Here is a 23,368-nt window from a genome sequence, read left to right as displayed (position 1 = left end):
ACCCAAATTGCTAATTACATAGCACTTAGCCCAACTATGTGGTGTAAACACTTACAAAACCTATATAGCTTGCCATTATACAATCCACACTATTATGGCACTATGATAAGGGTGCTGGTATCCACCGAAACTTCCAAAGCGTACACATACCTTAGGCTTACATCTAGCCTCCACCACTTGCCACAAAGTTCTCAATTGATGCTTTATTTTTACCCCTATGATATGACGCAGCATCTACTATGGCAAACAGTGACATTAACATTTTTTTATTCAGCCAAAAGAAAATGTTTCGCTTAAACATGGGTGATTTCCTCATGTTGACAGGTTGTTTCATTAATATGGACTGTTGGTCCCCGGGTTATGTACAAAACTAAATTCATCAAGGGAACGCAAAATTGTGTGCAGTAAAGGTAAATGACAGAACAGAAAAACAGTTCCGTTTTTGTATAAAAGTTTATGCAGTTAAAATTCTAAACGTTACACCAAGAGAGAACACAAAACAGAAACACCATTGAAGGAACATGGGTGAATATTTTTTTTTCTTCCAACAATGTCCTTACCAACAGTATCAACTACAAAGTGCTAATTCTTCAAGGCTAACTACAAGCACTTTATCATTTACATTTGTGTTATTTAGCATGCACGTGCCCACTATAAACAAACTGTATGTGTACAATTATGTCATGTATTAAAATGTACCTTAGAAAACAAAAAAAGGCTTTGCAAATCAAAAATGGTGTTCAACAAATACCGCTATGCAAGCACGATGAATCAGCATAATTACAGCAAGGTCAGTCCAATCTCCTCTACTTATTTTGTTGAGTTAAGTAGATGAAGTTCTTAAAATGTGGTGATGTTTCAGGCTAGGTCCTATTTCCAGTTTTCAATATTGCCTTGCTATAAAAGTGTTAAATATAAAATAAAATGACCAGAAGAGCCACATCAACTTTTTAAGCTCCTGAGCACAGCATTGCTTTACTAAAATGCCAATTCAGTGAATACAAAATGTACACTTTGAAATTATCAAAAAAACATTGTCCTGTGTTTCCTGGATGCAGTTCCTGGCCAACTTCACCTGTACACAAGGCAGCTGTTCAGCTTAGCTAGGGTTAACTTAGGTCTCCCTTTGACTCTTTCATTTTTTCCCCCTTTCCAGGTCTTTAAGTTCTTCACAAAGCCTTATCTGAAATCATCCAGGCATATTTATGAAGTTGCTGCTCAATTAAATAAAAAAAAAACAGAATGCAGTTATCACACATTTGTGTCCGCTTGCTGTTAAGTCCTTAGAGTTCCAGCTGCATGAGGAGGTAACCACGATGACACAGTCATGACCGTTTCCAAATCTTCCCTGTCACACCAAGATCATCTTCACACAAAAGCCACGTCGTCATTCCCATCACAAGTGTTGGTGTCACTGGGACTGGTCGGGGCAGCCCTCCTCCATGGGGCTGATAGCGGTGGCCTCGTCATTGCTGCTGTCCACCTCCTGCTCCATGGCGCTCTCCTCGTCCAGCCGCTGGCTGGTGTAGTCTGTGATCTCCAGGAAGCCGCTGGGCTCCACCACCACGTTTGACTGACTGGAGTCTGGCATGATGGAGTACTGAGGGATCACCTGGGGAGAGGAGTAACACATGTTTAGCTTTTATTGTTTATCAATGTTTAAAGCTGAGATGATATGATGAGTGGTGTTCTATAAAAAGATACGTTTCAGAAATGTTTATCATATGGCTCACAGCAATTTACCTCAATGACGTCCATGTTTTCTTTGCTCTTGGCTGCTAGGCCCTGGATGCGGCTAAACTGTTCATGCAGGGGCTTGGAGTGGGACGAGTGATGCAGTGGGGCACCTGAGCTGCTTATGATCGGGCCTGAGCCCCCAAGCACCCCTGAGCCTCCCCCTGCCCCCATGCCCAGGGCCTTTATGTAGGGGCTGCAGTCACTGGACGAGTCCACCACCATGGGCTCGGCGCTGGGGTCGATCTCCGCCTCCATCATGGAGATCTTAAGGATGTCCGAGACAGAGGGCTTCTCGCCACCGGACGAGCTTGAGCTGGTGGGCTCGGCAGGGATGAGCTTGGCAGTGGCCTCACCGCTGCTGGATACGGGCGGGGACTGGTGGCTGCTACTGCCGAAGGTGATCTTGGTGACGCTGGCGCCCTGGGTGATGATTGGCACCTGTGTTCGGAGACAGAGGCAAAAACAGATGTGGTTGGAACCATAGAAATATAATTACTCAAACAGATATTGACATTCAAGTCAACATTTTGTAATGAGTGGACATGCAGCCATATTGAATGTACCCATGAGTGTTAGTCAAATTGCCATGGTCTGAAAGGGCTTTTTACCATTCTAGTAATTATATTTCTATGGTTGAAACTAGAGTAGGGCATGGGAAAACTCTAAAACCCAGGTGCTTCTTTTGAAAGAAAAACAATGGGAATTTCTTTTCAGGTGGTTATAAGTGGAGGGCTTTGAAGGTTTTGTCAGGCTCCCTGCCCTGCTGTACAAATAACGATGATGTGATTGGAAGGGAATTGAGCATTGAGGCACGGTACTCAGAGCTCCATCTTATCTTTTTTATCTTAAAGACATGTCAAGGGACAGGTGCTGTGAATAAGCACAGGATTAACACGTCTTATTTCTGTATGGAATGGGAACTATGTACATCTGTGTATTGCAAATGCTTTTAAATGCACAGGACAGAATCCATCTCAAGGGCAAATAAAGTTTAAATGAAGTTCTATTCTAAAGCATTATGGCACAATGCATCTGACTATTGATGATTCACTGTGTCAACCGGATCTGTCCCGGACAAATAAAATGTCAAAATAAATCAAATGGGCACATGACCCTGGATGTGCATCAAAGAGGGAGGGTACTCACCTGGCTTGTGGCAGGAGTCTTGTCTGCACCCACCGGGTGGTGGGCCTGTAATGGTGGTGGCTGGGACAGCTGTGTGTGAATCGGCCTGTGGTGGGAGGTGGGCGCCTGCTGCAACTTGGGGAGCTGGGGGGTAAGTGAGGGAGGCTTGGTGGGGGTGCCCAGGCTTGCCAGCTGGGGGGATCCTGAGGCAGAGGAGGGCCTCTCCTTCAGGCCCTGCCCTGGAGCCTGAGGCTTGGGCTGGTACTGCTCTTGGAGCTGGGGTGGCTTCTTCGCCACGGTGGCGGTGGAAGGCAGGCTATTCTGGGGCTTGCTGTGTAGCTGTGGGGGTGGGGTTTGGGTGGAGTGGGGTATGTGTCTGCCCTGCTCCAACTGGGGCGCCAGGTGTGACTGGCTTTGGTGGTGTGTGTGGGGCTGGGGTGCGGGGGGCTGGGCTACAGCGGGTTGGATGGAGCGGTAGAACAGGCCCGTCTGGGGGTCCAGGGTGTCCCCCTCCAGTTCGCCCTCCTCCATCCCAGTTTCCTCCGCCTGCTTACTGTGGATCAGCTGGCCCGCTGAAGCCTGGAATAACAATGTACTATCATTGAGACTAGTGTCACAAGTCAAAGAAAATAATGCATACCAGAACATGTAATACTGGTAGATGGATAGATTGATACACTGGAACACTTACCCAGTGAACAGTGGGATCATATGACAGTGGGATAATGAGTATTACATCCACTATCTATAAACTATACAATTTGGAGAAAAAAAAATACTTGATAAAAAAAACATAGGTGAAGAAGAATACAAAGACTGACAAGGTCATGCATTCTAGGTAGGCATTTCTCTCACCAGTTGGACAATGCGTGTGACGGTGACTGTAGAGGAGGTAGGGATGGAATTAACCACCACGGGGGAGTGACTGGTGTTTTGCGAGGGCGCCCCCTGCTGCTGGCTAGCGGTCATGACCACATCCCCCAAGCCTCCAGAGGATGGTCCGGCCCTGCTGGCTTTACCTGCACAAAGTTAATATAGTCATACACATGGAACAAAACTAATCGACGTGAACTGCATTAATTCGAGCCATTCCTTAGTGAGCATGGGGAAGTACCGAACAGCCGGTTGTTTTTTCACTTAGCAAATTTTAGCCGGGTTAGGGCGGAGGCAACAATTGTGTGTATACCCCTGAAGAATACATTAGCAGAAAAGTGCATTATTTTACATCCATGGTGTAATACCATTATTAAGTGGTGACTAAGTATGATATACTTCAATGTATTTAACAACACATTATGAAAAGGCAGTGAACAACATCCATTTAGGGCCGAAACACTTCTGGTTTTCATCCTCTCCTAATAAGGGACTAATTCAGACCTGGGACACCTAGTGAGTGCAATTCACTACTAGGTATAAACAAAAAACAGAAGTGTTTCGGCACTCCAGGACCGGAATTGAACAGCCCTGCTCGATATAGTGCACTACTGTATAGGGAATAGGGTGCCATTTGGGAAATACTGAGTGGTCAAGTCACGTACCGGCAGTGATATATTTAATGGGTGGTTCAGTCTCTACAGTGGACATCTCAGGGGAGCCTAGGGCCTGCTGCTTCTTCTCCTGGGCCATCTGAAGGGGAACAGCCATCTGGCTCAGGTCTATGGTTTGCTGCCTGGGTTTGGCCTCACCTTTCTCCTTCACTGTGTGGGCAACAGAGATTGATAGTGACAATCATCTCATAACCGACTCCATTTATATTGGCAGGAAGTGGGGCCACAAAGGACTGTCGCTTATAGGTGAATTAGAGTTCGGAGCAGTCTGAAAACTCATGTGTCGGGAGCTGGGACTTTCGTCCCAAGTTGAAGTTTAATTGTCACATGAACAAGTACAGTGAAAAGCTTAAATTGCATACTCTGATCCAACAGTGCAGTAATCAATATCAAAATAGTATAACTAATACATGTTTTATGTGTTGATATAATATATTTTGATGGAACCTCCTTTGATAGTTTATGTAATAACCAAATTAACAAAATATAAAATCATCATCATAAGTGATAAGAGGAAGGAAATGTTGATGTCTGAAGAGATTGAATGAGACAAGATGTACCATTCAAATCATTGGTTCCTGTATACGTTATGATAGGAGATAGGAGACAGCGAGAGTAACATGCATGAACCAAACGTTAATGATGAATATATTATGAATAAGTTAAAATCATGCAAGTATAACTTGTCTGTGTTAGCAGTATATAAGAGAAATAACTGGTCTGCCCCGGCAGAGCTCCTGACAGATGGGTACAACTAATGATGCATTAAGTTTGTTGGAACCTCTCCAGCCCTCTGATAATAAAAGAATGATACATGTAATATTGGACTTCAGGTGTCCCTGTGTTGAATTTCCACGACAAGACTTACCCAGAAAGACTCCCAGATGAAGTCACCTTTGGCAGGATTACATCATGTATTGACTCAGGGGGGTTGAATACTTATCTAACCAAGATAGGGTTTTATTTTGAACCAATGTGTTACAAATGTTAAAAACCTTCTTCCACTTTGATATGAGTATTTTGTGTAGACAGTTGTAAAAAAAAATATATTTTTTATCCCACTTTGTAACACAACATGTGGAAAAAGTCAAGGGGTGTGACTTTTGTATGTATTGTACATGTAGGAAGGGATTAGGAGAAAGTGACTGTTAGCAGGATACATAATAATAATAATAATACATATGGAGAAAGCATAAGTGGTGGGTGTGTACGTGGTGGTGAGTGTGTGTATATAAGTGTAAGTGTGTGGGTGTTGGTGTGAGTGTGTGCAAGAGTGACAGTGTAGGCGTGATAGGCGGTCCTTCATGGTTGGAAAGTGACTGGTAGCAGTAATATATAAATACTTATGGTAATACACTAATGGTAATATATACATGCAAACAGGAGTAATAGTGATCAGTAGCAGGATAAAGAGAGATACTGGTAATCAATAAACAGCAGCATAGTGGTAGCGGTGTAGGTGTGAATAGTTGTTAGCCATTTAACAGTCGTTTGTATTACAATTCAGCTTTAGGGCTCAGACACACCAATAGTGTTTGCTGACCGAGAGTACTTAGCACCTCTGAACGTAATTAGCGAACCGAGTGTGTATCAATTTTACATGAAGTGCTTTAAAAAAAATTGGCAGTCAGACGTCTACAGCGGGTGGTCCCTAAAACACATCGCAATGAACGACTGGCAGACGAACGCTAGATCCACATTAGATCACACTTAATTAAACTAATCATGGTGTAGAAACTAAAGAGCCACATTCATTGATTCAGGTGGTTAATTGAATCAGGTGAGTTATTGCTGGGCAAGCACAAAACATTCTATGGCATTCGAATTCCAACTTGTTTCATAAAAAGAAATGCACCCCCCTCCAAATAAAAAAATATTCATATAATGAATAAAGGTCAATGTTTAAGATCACACATAACAATATATATATATATATATATATATATATATAGACATAACAGCTGTAGCGAACCTGTGTTTATAAACGTGGATCTGAAAACATTTTGATGCCATATTTAAATTTTCATATTTAAAATAAAAAATGATATATGCAACACATTTTCCACCAACAGGTTCCTGTGCCAATGCACCACACAATCACCTAACAAAAACATACAGACTTTGTGCACAAAAATATCCTGGTTTGCGTTTAACACCACAATACATTAACTCTGTCAACCTCAACAAACAGAAAACACATCCGTCCCTACCTTAAGCTTAACCAGTATTAAAGGCTTGGCTTCACAAAATCGGAATGTCATTAAAAACGTTTGTGTTTTGCAACAGATGTCTCTTTCCAGTCATCAAATTGCTGCTACAAAATGTATATTGATCGATTGATTTTATTTGTTAGTAAAATACTTATAAAAAAATCTATCAATTAAAAAAAAGACGTATTTATATCAGTATTCAGACCCTTCGCTATGATACTCGAAATTGAGCTCAGGTGCATCCTGTTTCCATTGATCATCCTTGAGATGTTTCTATAACTTGATTGGAATCCACTTGTGGTAAATTCAATTGATTGGACATGATTTGGAAAGGCACACACCTATCTATATAAGGTCCCACAGTTGACAGTGCATGTCATAGCAAAAACCAAGCAATGAGGTAGAAGGAATTGTCCGTAGAGCTCAGAGACAAGATTATGTCAAGGCACAGATCTGGGGAAGGGTACCAAAATATTTCTGCAGCATTAAAGTTCCCCAAGAACACAGTGGCCTACATCAATGGAAGAAGTTTGGAACCACCAAGACTTTTCCTCGAGCCCGGCCAAACTGAGCAATCGGGGGAGAAGGGCCCTGGTCAGGTCAGGGAGGTGACCCCGATGTTCACTCTGACAGAGCTCCAGAGTTCCTCTGTGGAGATGGGAGAACCTTCCAGAAGGACAACCTTCTCAGCAGCACTACACCAATAAGGCTTTTACGGTAGAGTGACCAGATATAAGTAAAGGGCACTCCACAGTAAAGGGCACATGCCAGCCTGCTTGGATTTTGCCAAAAGGCACCTAAAGACTAAGACCATGACAAACAAGATTCTCTGATCTGATAAAACCAAGATTGAACACTTTGGCCTGAATGCCAAGCGTCACATCTGGAGGAAACCTGGCACCATCCCTACGGTGAAGCATGGTGGTGGCAGCATCATGCTGTGGGGATGTTTTTCAGCGGCAGGGACTGGGACACTAGTCAGGATCAAAGCACAGATGAACATTGCAAAGTACAGAGAGATCCTTGATGAAAACATGTTCCTGAGCGCTCAGGTCCTCAGACTGGGGTGAAGGCTCACATTCCAACAGGACAACGGCCCTAAGCACACAGCCAAGACAATGCAGGAGTGGTTTCGGGACAAGTCTCTGAATGTCCTTGAGTGACCCAGCCAGATCCCAGACTTGAGACTTGAAAATAGCATTGCAGAAACACTCTCCATCCAACCCGACAGAGCTTGAGAGGATCTGCAGAGAAGAATGGGAGAAACTCCCCAAATACAGGTGTGGCAAGCTTGTAGCGTCATACCCAAGAAGACTTGAGGCTGTAATCACTGCCAAAGATGCTTCAACCAAGTACTGAGTAAAGGGTCTGAATAACTATATAAATGTGAATTTGAAAAATTCCAACAGGTCCTAGACGTGCTCAATGGGATTGAGATCTGGGCTCTCGCTGGCCATGGCAGAACACGGACATTCCTGTCTTGCAGGAAATCACACACAGAACGAGCAGCATGGCTGGTGGCATTGTCATGTCAGGATGAGCCTGCAGGAAGGGTACCACATGAGGGATGAGGATGTCTTCCCTGTAATGCACAGCGTTGAGATTGTCTGCAATGACAGTCCAATGATGCTGTGACACACTGCCCCAGACCATGACGGACCCTCCACCTCCAAATCGATTCCGCTCCAGAGTACAGGCCTCAGTGTAATGCTTATTCCTTCGATGATAAAGGCGAATCCGACCATCACCCCTGGTGAGACAAAAGGGCGACTCGTCAGTGAAGAGCACTTTTTGCCAGTCCCGTCTGGTCCAGCGACGGTCGGTTTGTGCCCATAGTTGACGTTGTTGTCTGGTGAGGACCTGCCTTACAACAGGCCTACAAGTCCTCCGTCCAGTCTCTCTCAGCCCATTGCGGACAGTCTGAGCACTGATGGAGGGATTGTGCGTTCCTGGTGTAACTCGGGCAGTTGTTGCCAGCCTGTACCTGTCCCGCAGGTGTGATGTTCGGATGTACCGATCCTGTGCAGGTGTTGTTACACGTGGCCTGCCACTGTGAGGACGATCAGCTGTCCGTCCTGTCTCCCTGTAGCGCTGTCTTAGGCGTCTAACAGAACGGACATTGTAATTTAATCGCCCTGGCCACATCTGCGGTCCTCATGCCTCCTTGCAGCATGCCTAAGGCACGTTCACACAGATGAGCAGGGACCCTGAGAATCTTTTTGGTGTTTTTCAGTTAGGACACTAAAGAGGCCTTTCTACCAAGTAACTGTGACCATAATTGCCTACCGTCTGTAAGCTGTTAGTGTCTTAACGACCGTTCCACAAGTGCATGTCGATTAATTGTTTATGATTCATTGAACAAGCATGGGAAACAGTGTTAAAACCCTTTACAATGAAGATCTGTGAAGTTATTTGGATTTTTACTAAATATCTTTGAAAGACAGGGTCCTGAAAAAGGGACGTTTCTTTTTTTCTATGTGTGTGTATATGTATGTATGTGTGTATATATATGTGTGTATATATATATGTGTGTGTATATATATATATATATGTGTGTGTATATATATATATATGTGTATATGTGTATATGTATGTATGTATGTATGTGCGCGCGCACACACACACACACACACACACACACACACACACACACACACACACACACACACAAACAAATAAAGAAAAGGAAGATAAGGTTAGGCCTATCCCCAGTGAGATAGAGATATGCCAGCGGCATGCTATGACACCGGCATGCATTTCTTTATGTTAGACGGCTACTGTGTCTGCGATACATATATAAACTTACAGGAGGTTAATTCGTACATTTGCAATCAGAATATTTTGTATAAAGATAAGTATTATATTGTTCGATTATAGGAGTAACTCTGGTAGGCTTGAAACATTCTTCGTCATCTCAAATTCGACTGTGGTAGTCAATAGGATTGCTGGTGCGCACTTGCCTTCATATCACAGGTTTGCAGTAGCTAAAGCTTAATAGCCATACCAAACCATACCAAACTTACAAAATGTTTCTGAACTTTATTAGGGTAATATCAAAAGTAAGTTAATCCATTGTTTATAACGAATATAGGAGCAGGCTATAATATTGCGCAAACACAGCATGACAAATGGAACTTAGTTTGGCCAAAGAAAAGGTCTCAACAGAATTAAATATTTTAAACCTTAAAGTTCTGAACAGGATACAGTACATGTCAGCAATGACCAAAATTAGGCAAGTGCCCACCTTACAAATGACTGAAATTGACGGATGTTATTTATTTTACAACAAACCCTTATAACCCATCTTAAACTAAATTTGGAGCACACAATTAAAAATCCAGATCTAATTTAATTTAGCCAATAAATGTCTCAACAAACAATTCTCAGACTGGATATTTTGCACTGCTTTGGTAAGACTCTTACCTCTGTCTAAATTGTTATTTTGCTTTGTGTTAATTATAACGTATTTATTTAAATAGGCTATAGCAAATAGGAATATAAGCAATTTAGTCAGAATGTCAACCATGCACTCCCCTGCTGTGCTCTACCTGATCCAATTCTGATCGGAGTAATTGTTTGATCGTGATTTGGGGGCGATTCTTTTTTTAATCTATATTCTGGATCTCCTTCAATTATTTGATTTACTTGCCCCGCACAAGTCATAATTTCATGCCGTGTAGAGTGTATGCTTAATGACTAAAATGTCATGTTCACATGAGAGAGAGAAGAGTTAGTGGCAGGGCCAATTCGAATTCAATAAATTCAGTTTCTGAATTTAAATGGAATTGACCCCAACCCTGGTAAGTGGCGTGATAGTTGTCATGATGACGACGGTCAGTCACCTGTGGTCTGCTGCAGTTCCAGCAGGGCCTTGATGGTCGAGGTGGCCGACTGGGACATGTCACCCGTAGACACGTCCTGGTAGATGATAGTTGGGCTGGACTCCACCGACACCTCGTGCTGCTCAGCCCAATCCTGCCCACTGGAGATGTGCACTACGGACTGGGAGTCTGATCGAAGATGACAACCATTACAATTCATGTTTTATATCAAATTGGGTTAATTAATTCCCTTTAGATTCCAGACGATTTGGACATGGCATTCAAGTAGAAGGAAAGAACTGAAACAATTATATTATGTGAGTGGACCTTCCACCATTTAAAACTTGAAAGTGAAGGGAAATGTTGAACTTAGCTGAATACTAGTGAGAATAAGATACACATTCATACTACGGCTGAAGTAGTAACGGCTGTGTGAGACCACAATGCAAGAGCTATACACAGCAGTTTTAACTTGACCATGACTGATGTTCCCGTAATTAGCCTGCAGACTATATTACGGATTTCTTGCTCTGTGATGTAGAGTGACGCAACGTACCGTGACCGCTTCCATTTGAGTCCTCGGCAGGCGGGGACCTGCCCTCAGCGATGGCACCCGACTCATCCTTGAGTGCCCTCTCCTGTGCGTAAGCAGGACCCACATCGGCCACTCGGGACGCCTGCTGCAGGTTCTCGCTCACCACCTGCCTGGTCTGCTCGCTCACAACCGCTGTTTGGAAGATGGGCTTGGGCTTGATCAGCACCTGGAGAGGCATAAAAGGTTATTAAATATCATTCAATATTACACACGTAGAATAGTCTCAGAGAATGGCACCAGGGAATTTTTTAAATTTTTATTGTACTTTTTCCGTAATTTAAAGCAGAGATGAGAACATCGTCAAGTGTCCTGGCTGGTGTTCCTTTTTTTACATCATACAGTTAATTAATGTGCCTATATAAAGTAGTTGAGACTTAGTATCTTAAAGCTACAGCAATGATTTGTTGAATTATAGCTCCACTGACTTGATGTATTGGTAATTCAAGACAGAGATTTAAATATATCCAAGACAAAGGAGCTTTGAGTGCAAACTCCACACTTGTTGACACTACTTGTTGGGTGGCTGAAACTCTACTGGGTGAAGTTTCCCCTGGGTACAAACAGATATAAGATCAGTTTCCCCTCCCCCAGTCCTAACCATTAGTCGGGGGAAAGACAAAACAGACCCAAGACCCAGCGTCAAGGGGCAACTTCCCCCTACACCGGCTGAGACGTCGCTGGTCTGGTACCGACCTGGGTCTTGCCCTGCTGGCCGTACACTATCTTGGTGGGGATGATCTTGGAGGTGGTGGTAGTGGGCTGCACCCCGGAACCCATGCCTTTGGGCTGTGTCACAATCATCTTGGTGATGGGTCTGGAGGCTGTGATGATGGCTGGCTTGGACCCTGGAACACCCTGCAGGGTCTTCTCACCCTAAGGCACAGAAGAATTCATATTAGGATTAGGGCTGTCAAACGATTGAAATAATGAATCGCGATTCATTTCTGCTCATATTTGGGGCTAAATAAAGATTTTTCCATTAAAAAAAAGTTATAGGCATGTAAGGGACGAACACAATCATTGTGGGTTGGCTCTAAGAAAAAAACCTGTCTCTATGGACACAACGAGCAAAAACCTGTCCAAGAACGTCATGAATTCCACAGAACATAAACCTGTGACTATACATTTCAGACGTCCTCCTATTTATTTTGACTGAGCCAGTTACAAAGTCAAACAAGCCTGTTGACATGATGATAAAGCTGCTCTCTTCTTTTGTACGATATGTCCAGAGAGTGAAAACAACAAGGCACTGATGTGGCAGGCATTGCCAGGTACCTGGGTGCAATGCAGGCCAGCCTGGTGTGTGCACCTGCATACTATGACCACCACGTAGTGGACATTCCTCCATGTTGATGCTGGGCTCTGCTTTGAAACACCCCGTATATTTCTCAACTGACTCCTCTTCATCAGGTTCAGAATAACTCAAGAAAAGGGCAGCTTTATTCTTTGGAGGCTCTGACTCTGTTGCTTTATCAGGTTGCTGTGCAGGCCTCTCTTCCTCCAGCAAGTTGTTGACCAAAGCCCACACCTCACCCCTGTCAGGCTGGAAAGGCACTTCAGGTCCTTAAACCTTGGGTCGAGTGCTGTGGTGATCTTCATCCATGTGAAGTTGGTGTTTTCCTTGCATTTCTCCAGGTCTGTTGTGAATGTCAGCATGAATCTTACCACTTAGGCAGAGTCATCATCAGAGCTCTCCATCACCCGAAGGAGGTGGCACAAAGCAGGCAACACCACTGAGCATGAAATGTAGTTCAGTCAAATGCCTGAAATGGAAGATCATTCAAAATCACTTCAGTCAATTGTGAGACTAATACAGGCACACCACTCTCTTTCTCGCACACACAATTTACACACTAGCTCTCTCACACACAAAATATTATTATAACACTAACAGTGAGATAAAGATAACCGGCAGGGCTCCAGTAGCGGCTCCAGCTTCTGCAGTTTGTCCAGTTCAGCTGTGGTTGGCATGGTGACGTCCGTTTTCTGTTCGGTCAGTGCATCTCTCAGTGGTTGTTGGTTTCTGTGGACACTCTTTACCATTTGCAAAGTGGAATTCCATCTTGTTGTGACATCTTGTGCAAGTGACGACTCCTTTTGCCCATTTGCAACTTGCTGTTGTCCTAGTTCTGCAACGTTTGGCGGGTTGTGTTTGAAATGCCCAAAAATAATTCAGCATTTGGCTAGGGCATTGTCAAACCCGCTGTTCTGTAGGGACACTGATGGCCCTTTGGAGACTGTGCATGGTGCAGGGCAGGTGTTCAAAAGGAAGATGTCTCGCAGCTGCAATCATGTTCCATTCACTGTCTGTGCAAAGTGTGGTAACTTTGTTTTCAATGTTCCCACTGATTCCCACATCCATGAAATACTTGGCGTTGTGCCTCTTCTGTCTTCATTATGGCCAGAGGGTGTGAATGCAGCGTCCAGTTTTCACTGATGTGATGCGCAGTAACCCCAAGGTAGTGGTGGTTACTCACCAAGGTAGGTGGCAGGTAGCCTAGTGATTAGAGCGTTGGACTTGTAACTGAAAGGTTGCAAGATCGAATCCCTGAGCTGACAAGGTAAAAATCTGTTGTTTTGCCCCTGAACAAGGCATTGTTCCTAGGCTGCCATTGAAAATAAGAATTTATTCTTGACTGACTAGTTAAATAAAGGTAGAATAAAAATAAATAAAAAGTCCATTGGTCTCAAGTGAGAACAGCAGCCGCTGCATGTTTCAACTCCTTTCATAGCCCTCTCGCCTTCATACAGCTTGTGAATTCTTGTGGCTCGAGGGTAACTCATATGTTGAGTCATTCGATGAGATCCGAATGATATCCCTCATGCCTTCATCCTCCACAATGTCGACTGGCCTGCAAGCTGAAGCTATCCACTTGGCTATTGCTTATGTGCTGCTCGTCGACTTGTCCACAGGCCTCCTGCGTGCATACTCTTCTAGCTTAGCCTGCCGAAGATGTCCTACATTGCTCACGTTACTTGTATTTCTGGCGTCTGTTTCGGTTGTAAATTATAACAAAGACTCAATGTACTTCGGTGCTAAACAAATGCAGCCTTGCAGTAGATACAAATTAATTAGGTTTTTATCCAGAGAGCCATCTGGGAGGGTTTTAAAATAGAATTTGCCATTTACTAGCATTATCCATCATTCAGTCAAACAAGTAGCTAGCTAGTAAACTAGTTGTCAAACTAGTGCATCGGCTGCCGGGGCTTGAATTTGAAATAAGGATGGTTCAGGGGGTCAAACTAAGAAAAATGCGTTAATGGTGTCAACAAAATGAAAGACATTAAAATTGTAACGCATTAAAGCTAGCATTAACTTTGACAGCCATAATTAGCATACGTACCAAATGGCACCCTTTTCCCTATATAGTGGACTACTTTTGACCAGAGCCCTATCGGCCTTGTTTAAAAGTAGTGCACTATATCAGGAATAGGGTGACATTTGACGCTACCATAGTCATTTGCCTTCCTTGCACCAACACTTTCACTGGTCTTTTCTTAACCTTTTGCGTGAAGGGGGCAGTATTCTCGTTTTTGGCTAAATAAACATACCCATTTGAAACGGCCTATTTCTCAGCCCCAGAAACTAGAATATGCATATTATTGTCAGATTAGGATAGAAAACACTAACGTTTCCAAAACTGTAAAATTTTGTCTGTGAATATAACAGAACTGATATTGCAGGCGAAAGCCTGAGGAAAATCCAATCAGGAAGTGCCTCTTATTTTGAAACCTCTCTGTTCCTATGCATGCCTATCCTCCATTTAAAGGGATATCAACCAGATTCATTTTACTCTGGCTTCCCTAAGGTGTCAGTCTTTTGACATAATTTCAGGCTTTTTTTGGGAAAAATTAGCGTGAAGGATCACATTGCGTAAGTGGATAGGTGAGGGCTCTCAGAGTGAGTTTTGCGCAACTGAGTAAAGCGGTCATTGCTTCTCCCGCTGTTATTGAAAAAGCTACACACTCGGTTGATATATTATCGAATATATATTTTTAAAACAACTTGAGGATTGATTATAAAAACGTTTGACATGTTTCTGTGGACATTATGGATATTATTTGGAATATACGTCTACGCTGTTGTGACCGCTCTTTCCTGTGGATTTCTGAACATAATGCGACAAACAAACGTCGGTATTTTGGGTATAAAAATAATCTTTATGGAACAAAAGGAACATTTGTTGTGTAACTGGGAGTCTCGTGAGTGAAAACATCCGAAGATCATCAAAGGTAAACAATTTTTTTTATTATTCCTTTTCTGATATTCGTGACCTAGCTACTTAATGATTAGTGTACATAATGTTATGCTATCGATAAACTTACAAACGCTCGGATTGCTTTCGCTGTAAAGCATAATTTCAAAATCTGAGATGACAGGTGGATTAACAAAAGGCTAAGCTGTGTTTTGCAATATTGCACTTGTGATTTCATGAATATGAATATTTTTTTGTAATATTATTTAACTGTGGCGCTATGCTATTCAGCGGTTACTGATGACAATTATCCCGGTACCTGGATGGGTAGCGTCAAGAAGATAATAGCACTGATTTACTATGACTGTGATGTGGTTGTCTTAATCTAAGTCGCTATTAATAATAGTGTCTGCTAAATGAATAAAATGAAAAACCTTCAGGTATAATATGAAGCTTAAAGCAATAGACTGATCAGACGGAAAGGCTAAACTAGAACTACCTGTAAACCTAAAATAAGTTGTCGGGTCAATACATTTGAAAGATTCTGAAATAAATCAGTCCAATCTAGATAAAAATGTAACATCACAAAATAGCTTAATTAACAATAAATAATATGTTGAACTCACCCCTGCGTTCAATAATGTGGTGACCACATTCTTGCCAGGCAGACCCTGGATGGTCGTTCCTTTGCCAGTAGTCTTCTGCACCACGATAACATTGGGCTTGGACGTCATGGGAATGGTGGTGATCTTAGTTGTTGTACCTGCAATGGAGGGGCAAAGAAGATCTAAAAGGTTTGCCAAAACACAACCGTTTAAGGTCACTATAATTTTAACATTCAGTTGCAGAATTGTCCGGTAACACTTAAGGGTTGCAAAACACCTCATAAGAATGTATTTTGCTGTACTATAGTGGTGACCATTGGCAGTTATCTGTTCTATGTCAGGACTAAGTTGCATGGGCCGCTGAGAGGGGAGAGGTCAAAGTGTCATCATGTGTAAACATATCTTTTACTCCCTACCTTTCCCAGTGGGGAAAGGAGGGTTTGCAGTGTCTGGAATCATTCTATGCTCCCTATTATGTTGTTTCTATCTTAACCTATAGCCTCACCCCCTCTCCGTGAGTTTGTCCAAGAGTTTGTATTTAGAGTGGGTTGTATATAAATGACAATTTGATATATGCCTGTTGATATGGAGGAATTGGTTTATGGTTCTGGGGTTTGGGAAAGGAGACAAAGCTGAACGATGAATTATGTCTATGCTATCTGACTATGTGTGTCTTTGCTATTAAAAGGAACTCAGTTGCATTGTAAGGGGGCTCTCAGAATCTTCACTGGGAGACACTGAATTTATCTGAGAGTCACAGGATTGTGATAAGAGCTCATATAATTAAAGATGGAGTTTTATAACTAACTCTGACGTGTGTGTGTGGTTTGCTCCCATAATTTGGTAAATAGAGGAAATTTCCACGACAACTCTGAGCCCCATTCTCAGATTATGCTTTTTGCGTAAAGTTTTTGAAATCTGACACAGCGGTTGCATTAAGGAGAAGTGTATATAAAATTCCATGTCTAATAGTTGTATTTTCATCAACATTTATTATGAGTATTTCTGTGAATTCATGTGGCTCTCAGAAATATCACTGCATGTTTTGGAACTACTGAACGTAACACGCCAATGTAAATTAAGATGTTTGGATATAAATATGAACTTTACCAAACAAAACATACATGTATTGTGTAACATGAAGTACTATGAGTGTCAACTGATGAAGATCAAAGGTTAGTGATTCATTTTCTCTCTATTTGTGCTTTTTGTGACTCCTCTCTTTGGCTGGAAAAAATGGCTGGGTTTTTCTGTGAGTTGGTGGTGACCTAACATAATCGTTTGTGGAGCTTTCGCTGTAAAGCATTTTTGAAATCAGACTAATTAACGAGAATTGTATCTTTAAAATGGTGCCTAATACTTGTATGTTTGAGAAATTTGATTTATGAGATTTGTTGATTTATATTTGGCGCCCTGCAATTTCATTGGCTGTTGGCGAGGGGTTCCGCTAGCGAAACGGGGTTGAGTCATAGACAGGTTAATTGAAATGCATTACAGGTGACTCCCTCATGAAGCTGGTTGAGACAATGCCAAGAGTGTGCAAAGCTGTCATCAAGGCAAAGGGTGGCTACTTTGAATAATCTCAAATATAAAATATATTTTGATTGAACAATTTTTTGGTTACTACATGATTCCATAAAAACCCTGGAATGAGTCAGTGTGTCCAAACTTTTGACTGGTACTGTCTAAATACGCCTAGCTAGTGCAAGCTAGCTAACTTCTCTCGGTTTGATGCAGTCAAGACAGACACTATGTAATCAGATGAGATGATAACTAACTAGCAATAAGTTAGTCTGCCAGCACGAGTCGGCCCCTCCTGGCACACCACATGGTGTGAGTAACTCTGCTGCTCCTCTCCCTCGTGCATTAAAGCTCCGGTTAATAAAGTAGAAAAAACTATATATTCTCCTCCTAAAGTTAAAGCTTTGTTGGGTTAATGTAACCTCTTGGGGCTAGGGGGCAGAATTGTCACTTTTGGATAAATAGCGTGCCCAATTTCAACTTCCTGTTACTCATGCCAAGAATATAAGATTTGGATAGAAAACACTCTGAAGTTTCTAAAACTGTTTGAATCATGTCTGTGAGTATAACAGAACTTATGTAGAAGGCAAAACCCTGAGGACTAACTGTTCATATTTTCTTTGCTTCTCTCTCTGTTCCTTGACTTGTTATTGCCAAGGGATATTTCTTAGGAACCTGTTTTCAGTTCCTACCACTTCCACTGGATGTCCCCAGTCTTTGGAATTTGGTTGAGGTTATTCCTTTGTGCAATGAAGTAGGCCAACTAGGAACTGGGTACACTTGTGAGTTGTGCAAGACGTGAAAAGTGGCGCTGGTTTGTTTTCATTCCTGTATTGAACACAGATTGCCCCGTCTACAATTTGATCGATTATTAGCGTTTAAAAATACCTAAAGTTGTATTACAAAAGTAGTTTGAAATATTTTGGCAAAGTTTATAGGCAACTTTTGAAATATTTTGTAGTGACGTTGCGTTTTTTTGTAAGCCGTTTTTTTCTGGATCAAACGCACTTTATAAATGGATATTTTGGACCAATTGTGATATTTATGGGACATATGCATGTTTTATATTTTATTTCAGCATTTTGTGTAGCGCCTGCAGGGTTGAAATATGCTAACTCCTTTGTTTACTGCTGGTGCAGGCTATCAGATAATAGCTTCTTATGCTTTCGCCGAAAAGCATTTTTAAAATATGTTGGCTGGATTCACAACGAGTGTAGCTTTAATTGAGTATCTTACATGTGTGATTTAACGAAAGTTTGAATTTCATAGTACTATATTTGAATCTGGCGCTCTGCATTTTCCCTGGCAATTGGCCAGTTGAGACATTTGCGTCCCGGCCTATCCCTAACTAGTTTTAAGTATTTGTTTCTTGAACTTTTTTTCCTGTTTTATGATAGTTTTGTGATAACTGCACTGTGAATAGAATTTGATATGTTTTTCAGTTGGGATTTTGTCTTCAAATTAAAGATGACAATTATGTTTAAATGTTTAAACTTTCACACCCCTAAACTGTATAAAAATAATAATACCAGTCTCACCAGACACAATGCTGCTGCTGATGATCTTGCCGCCCAGTGTGGCTAGAGTCTTCGGGACCACCGTGATGATACTGCCACTGGTGGTCTTGACATAGGTGGCACCACTGGCCGACGTTGCCATCCTGGCTCCAATCGTGGAGCTCATGGCGGGCCTCGAGTAAGAGGCCTGGGTACCTGAACAAAAACAATGTTTTTCCTCAATTTAAGTAGGGCCTTGCTTGGCACAGTCTTCTTTCACCACATCAATATCTATAGATAGTATATAAAAGCACACAGAACAACACCTAACCAATTAACTTAATTGAGTATTATATACATGCTTGGACGAGAGTTCTGTCTGTTTAGTGAGTTTTCTATGAGAAATTACACCTGTGGGCTGGGACACCAGCTTGGTGGTCATGATAGCCCCGTTGCTACTGACGACCATGATGGGGGAGGAGCTGCTGCTGGGCATGCCTGCAGAGGAGGGCTTAGGCAGGATCTTACTGGGCTGCATTTGCTGGGTGATGATTTTTACACCTGTAGGAACAATTAGCCAAGTAAGTAATTACATAGGTCACATATTTGTCCTCACTCCAGATTTTCTGTACACTTAGTTCAGGCGAGAAGGTCCAGAAAATGAAACATTGCACACTCATTAGAAAGACAAAGGGAAACTCAGTGTAGAGTACTAACGCCAGTGGGTTTGGGGTTTACGCCCTGTACTCGCCTGACTCCTGCTTGATCTGGATGATGGGCTTGGAGCTGGGGGGAGTGTTGGAGACCTGGCCCATGGCGCCAGCCCCCATGGGGGAGCCCTGCTGCAGCTGCTTGGGGGACTGCGGGTGCTGCTTGGGGAACTGGGACAGAATCTGGGTGGGAGAGCTCACCATGGTCTTAGGAGAGGGGAGCCTGGCAGAGGCCACCTTCACGCCTGCCGATGAGCCACCTGGTACAGGGAGAGGAAAGGAAATAGTGTCCCAATCAGAGATGCACAATTCCAGTTTAAAATGTGTATTTAATAGATAGATGGATATAAAAGTATGTGGACATCTCCTCAAATTTTTGTGAAATCAGCCACACACCGTTGCTGACAGGTGTATAAAAATCGAGCACAATCATGCAATCTCCAAAGACAAACATTGGCAGTAGAATACCTTTACTGAAGAGCTCAGCAACTGTCAAAGTGGCAAAGTCATAGGATGCCACCTTTTCAACAATTCAGTTTGTTACATTTCTGCAGTGCTAGAACTGCCCCGGTCAACTGTAAGTGTAGTTATTGTGTAGTATGTGGAAATGTCTAGGAGTAACAACGGCTCAGCTGCAAAGTGGTAGGACACACAAGCTCACAGAACTGGACCGCTAAGTGCTGAAGCACGTCAAAATCGTCTGTCCTTGGTTGCAACACTCACTACTGAGTTCCAAACTGCCTCTGGAAGCAAAGTCAGCACTAGAACTGTTCGTCAGGAGCTTCAGGAAATGGGTTTGAGTGGCCGAGCAGCCGCACACAAGCATAAGATAACCATGCGCAATGCAAAGCATCGGATGGAGTGGCGTAAAGCTCACCGCCATTGGACTCTGGAGCAGTGGATACGTGATCTCTGAAGTGATGAATTACGCTTCACCGTCTGGCAGTCAGACAGACAAATCTGGGTTTGGATGATGCCAGGAGAACACCACCTACCCCAATGCTTAGTGCCAACTGTAACGTTTGGTGGAAGAGGAATAATGGTCTGGGGCTGTTTTTCATGGTTCAGGCTAGGCCCCTTAGTTCCAGTGGAAGGAAATCTTAACGCTACAGCCTACAATGACATTCTAGACAATTCTGTGCTTCAACTTTGTGGCAAGTTTCGGGAAGGCCCTCTCTTGTTTCAGCATGACAATGCCCCCTGAGCACAAAGCGATGTCCATACAGAAATGGTTTGTTGAGATCAGTGTGGAAGAACTTGATTGGCCTGCACAGAGCCCTGACCTCAACCCCATCAAAACATTTCAGATGAATTGGAACACTGACCGCGAGCCAAGCCTAATTGCCCAACCTCATTAATGCTTGTGGCTGAATGGAAGCAGGACCCTGCAGCAACGTTCCAACATCTAGTGGAAAGCCTTCCCAGAAGAGTGGAGGCTGTTATGGCAGCAAAGGGGGGGCCCAATTCCATATTAATGCCTATGATTTTGGAATTAGATGTTCAACGAGCACCAGTCCAAAGTTTGGACACCAACTCATTCCAGGGTTTTTCCATTATTTAAAAAAATAATTTTCTACATTGTAGAATAATAGTAAAGACATCCAAGCTATGAAATAACACACATGGAATCATGTAGTAACCAAAAGTGTAAAATCAAAATATATTTTATACTTGAGATTCTTCAAAGTAGCCACCCTTTGCCTTGAGAGCAGCTTTGCACGCACTTGGCAATCTCTCAATCAGCTTCATGAGGTAGTCACCTTGAAAGCATTTCAATTAACCGGTGTGCCTTGATAAAAGTTCATTTGTGGAATTGAGCATATCAGATGTTTTGTGACAAGGTTGGGGTGGCATACAGAAGATTACCACAAGGTTAAAGACCAAGAACATATTATTGCAAGGACAGCTCAAATATGCAAAAGGAAATGACAATCCATCATTACTTTAAGACATGGTCAGTCAATTCAGAACTTTGAACGTTTCTTCAAGTGCAGTCGCAAAAACCATCAAGCGCTATGATGAAACTGGCTCTCATGAGGACCGCCAAAGAAAAGCAGGACCCAGAGTTACGTCTGATGCAGAGGCTAAGTTAATTAGATTTACCAGCCTCAGAAATTGCAGCCCAAATAAATGATTGAAAGATCAAGTAAAAAAACATCTCAACATCAACTGTTCAGAGGAGACTGCGTGAATCAGGCCTTCGTGGTCAAATTGCTGCAAATAAACCACTACTAAAAGGACACCAACAAGAAGAAGAGAGTGGCTTGGTCTAGGAAACGAAACATGAGCAATGGACATTATACCGGTAGACATCTGTCCTTTGCTCTGATGAGGCCAAATGTGAGATTTTTGGTTCCAAACACCGTGTCTTTGTGAGATACAGAGTAAGTGAACGGATGATCTCCACATGTGTGGTTCCCACCATGAAGCATGGAGGGGAGGTGTGATGGTTCTTTGCTGGTGACACTGTCAGTGATTTATTTAAAATACAAGGCACACCTATCCAGCATGGCTACCACAGCATTCTGCAGCGATATGCCATCCCATCTGGTTTGGGCTTAGTGGGACTACAATTTGTACTTCATCAGGACAATGACCCAACACACCTCGAGGCTGTGTAAGGGCTATTTGACCAACCCTTGAATGGTACTGTATATAAAACGGTCTTGGTAGCTACAACAAATGCTTTCCCTAATTTGGCGAAGGCTGTTAATATATCCTGTGTAAAACTCTTCAATTCAACTGACAACTGTTGTACACTGCTGGAAGGAACACATTTAGCACTCACTTCTGTCATCAAAGTGCTTTGTGAGGCTAGTTAAGGATCATATCACCTCTACCTTACCTGACACTAGAACCACTTCAATTTGCTTCCCGCCCCAATAAAGCCACAGACGATGCAATTACCATCGCACTGCCCTATCCCATCTGGACAAGAGGGATACCTATGCTGTTCATTGACTACAGCTCAGCATTCAACATCATAGTACCCTCCAAGCTCATCAGCCAGGGGCCGTGGGTAATTGGATCCTGGACTTCCTGACATGCCACCGCCTGGTGGTGAAGGTAGGAAACAACACCTCCACTTCGCTGATCCTCAATACTGGGGCCCCACGAGGGTGGGTGCTCAGCCCCCTCCTGTACTTCCTGTTCACCCATGACTGCAGAGCCACGCACGCCTCCAACTCAATCATCAAGCAAGTTTGCAGACGACATAACAGTAGTAGGGCTGATTACCAACAATGACGAGACAGCCTACAGGGAGGAGGTGAGGGCCCTGGGAGAGTGGTGCCAGGAATATAACCTCTCACTCAACGTCAACAAAAGAGCTGATCGTGGACTTCAGGAAACAGCAGAAGGAGCACGCCCCTATCCATGTCGAAAGGACCACAGTGGAGAAGGTGGAAACCTTTTAAGTTCCTCGGCATACACATCACTGACGATCTGAAATGGTCCAGCCATATTTGGACAGTCTTTGACCATTTAACTTGTCATTTATAAAAACAAAATGTGTTAGTGTGTTTATAGGACCGCTCTTTTTAAATCAATATATATATATATGAGAAGTCCCATTTATGTATTGAAATCAACAGCGCCTCTTCAACCTCAGGAGGCTGAAGAAATTTGTCTTGGCCCATAAAACCCTCAAACTTTTACAGATGCACAACTGAGAGCGTAGCCTGGTACGGCAACTGCACCGCATGCAACTGCAGAGCTTTCCAGAGGGTGGTTTGGTCTGCCTAACGCATCACCGGTGACAAACCACCTGCCCACCAAGACACCTACAGTATCCGATATCAAAGAC

At 42.9% G+C, this 23,368-nt stretch overlaps 1 protein-coding gene across 11 annotated transcripts in view; it reads right to left on the bottom strand.

Annotated features, from left to right (window-relative positions):
* Positions 1-434: 434 nt before the first annotated feature.
* The window catches only part of LOC118390920 (BRCA2-interacting transcriptional repressor EMSY-like), a 30,825-nt gene continuing 7,891 nt past the window's right edge, over positions 435-23,368 (bottom strand). For all 11 annotated transcript variants that reach the window (XM_035781741.1, XM_035781742.1, XM_035781743.1 and 8 more), the window contains 12 exons: positions 19,605-19,823; positions 19,265-19,414; positions 18,896-19,069; positions 15,858-15,994; positions 11,729-11,908; positions 10,997-11,201; positions 10,462-10,629; positions 4,401-4,559; positions 3,718-3,881; positions 2,884-3,441; positions 1,744-2,175; positions 435-1,612 (listed from right to left, as the gene is read on the bottom strand). In XM_035781741.1, the coding sequence (XP_035637634.1) occupies positions 1,412-1,612; positions 1,744-2,175; positions 2,884-3,441; positions 3,718-3,881; positions 4,401-4,559; positions 10,462-10,629; positions 10,997-11,201; positions 11,729-11,908; positions 15,858-15,994; positions 18,896-19,069; positions 19,265-19,414; positions 19,605-19,823 (2,747 nt within the window). In that variant the 3' untranslated portion in view covers positions 435-1,411. The remainder of the gene's footprint in view (positions 1,613-1,743; positions 2,176-2,883; positions 3,442-3,717; positions 3,882-4,400; positions 4,560-10,461; positions 10,630-10,996; positions 11,202-11,728; positions 11,909-15,857; positions 15,995-18,895; positions 19,070-19,264; positions 19,415-19,604; positions 19,824-23,368) is intronic.

Source organism: Oncorhynchus keta, chromosome 12 (genome assembly GCF_023373465.1).
Source record: "Oncorhynchus keta strain PuntledgeMale-10-30-2019 chromosome 12, Oket_V2, whole genome shotgun sequence".
In the NCBI taxonomy this organism is placed as follows: Eukaryota; Metazoa; Chordata; class Actinopteri; order Salmoniformes; family Salmonidae; genus Oncorhynchus; species Oncorhynchus keta.
The sequence above is the reverse complement of the archived record's forward strand: the minus strand, read 5'-3'. Positions and strand labels throughout refer to the sequence as shown.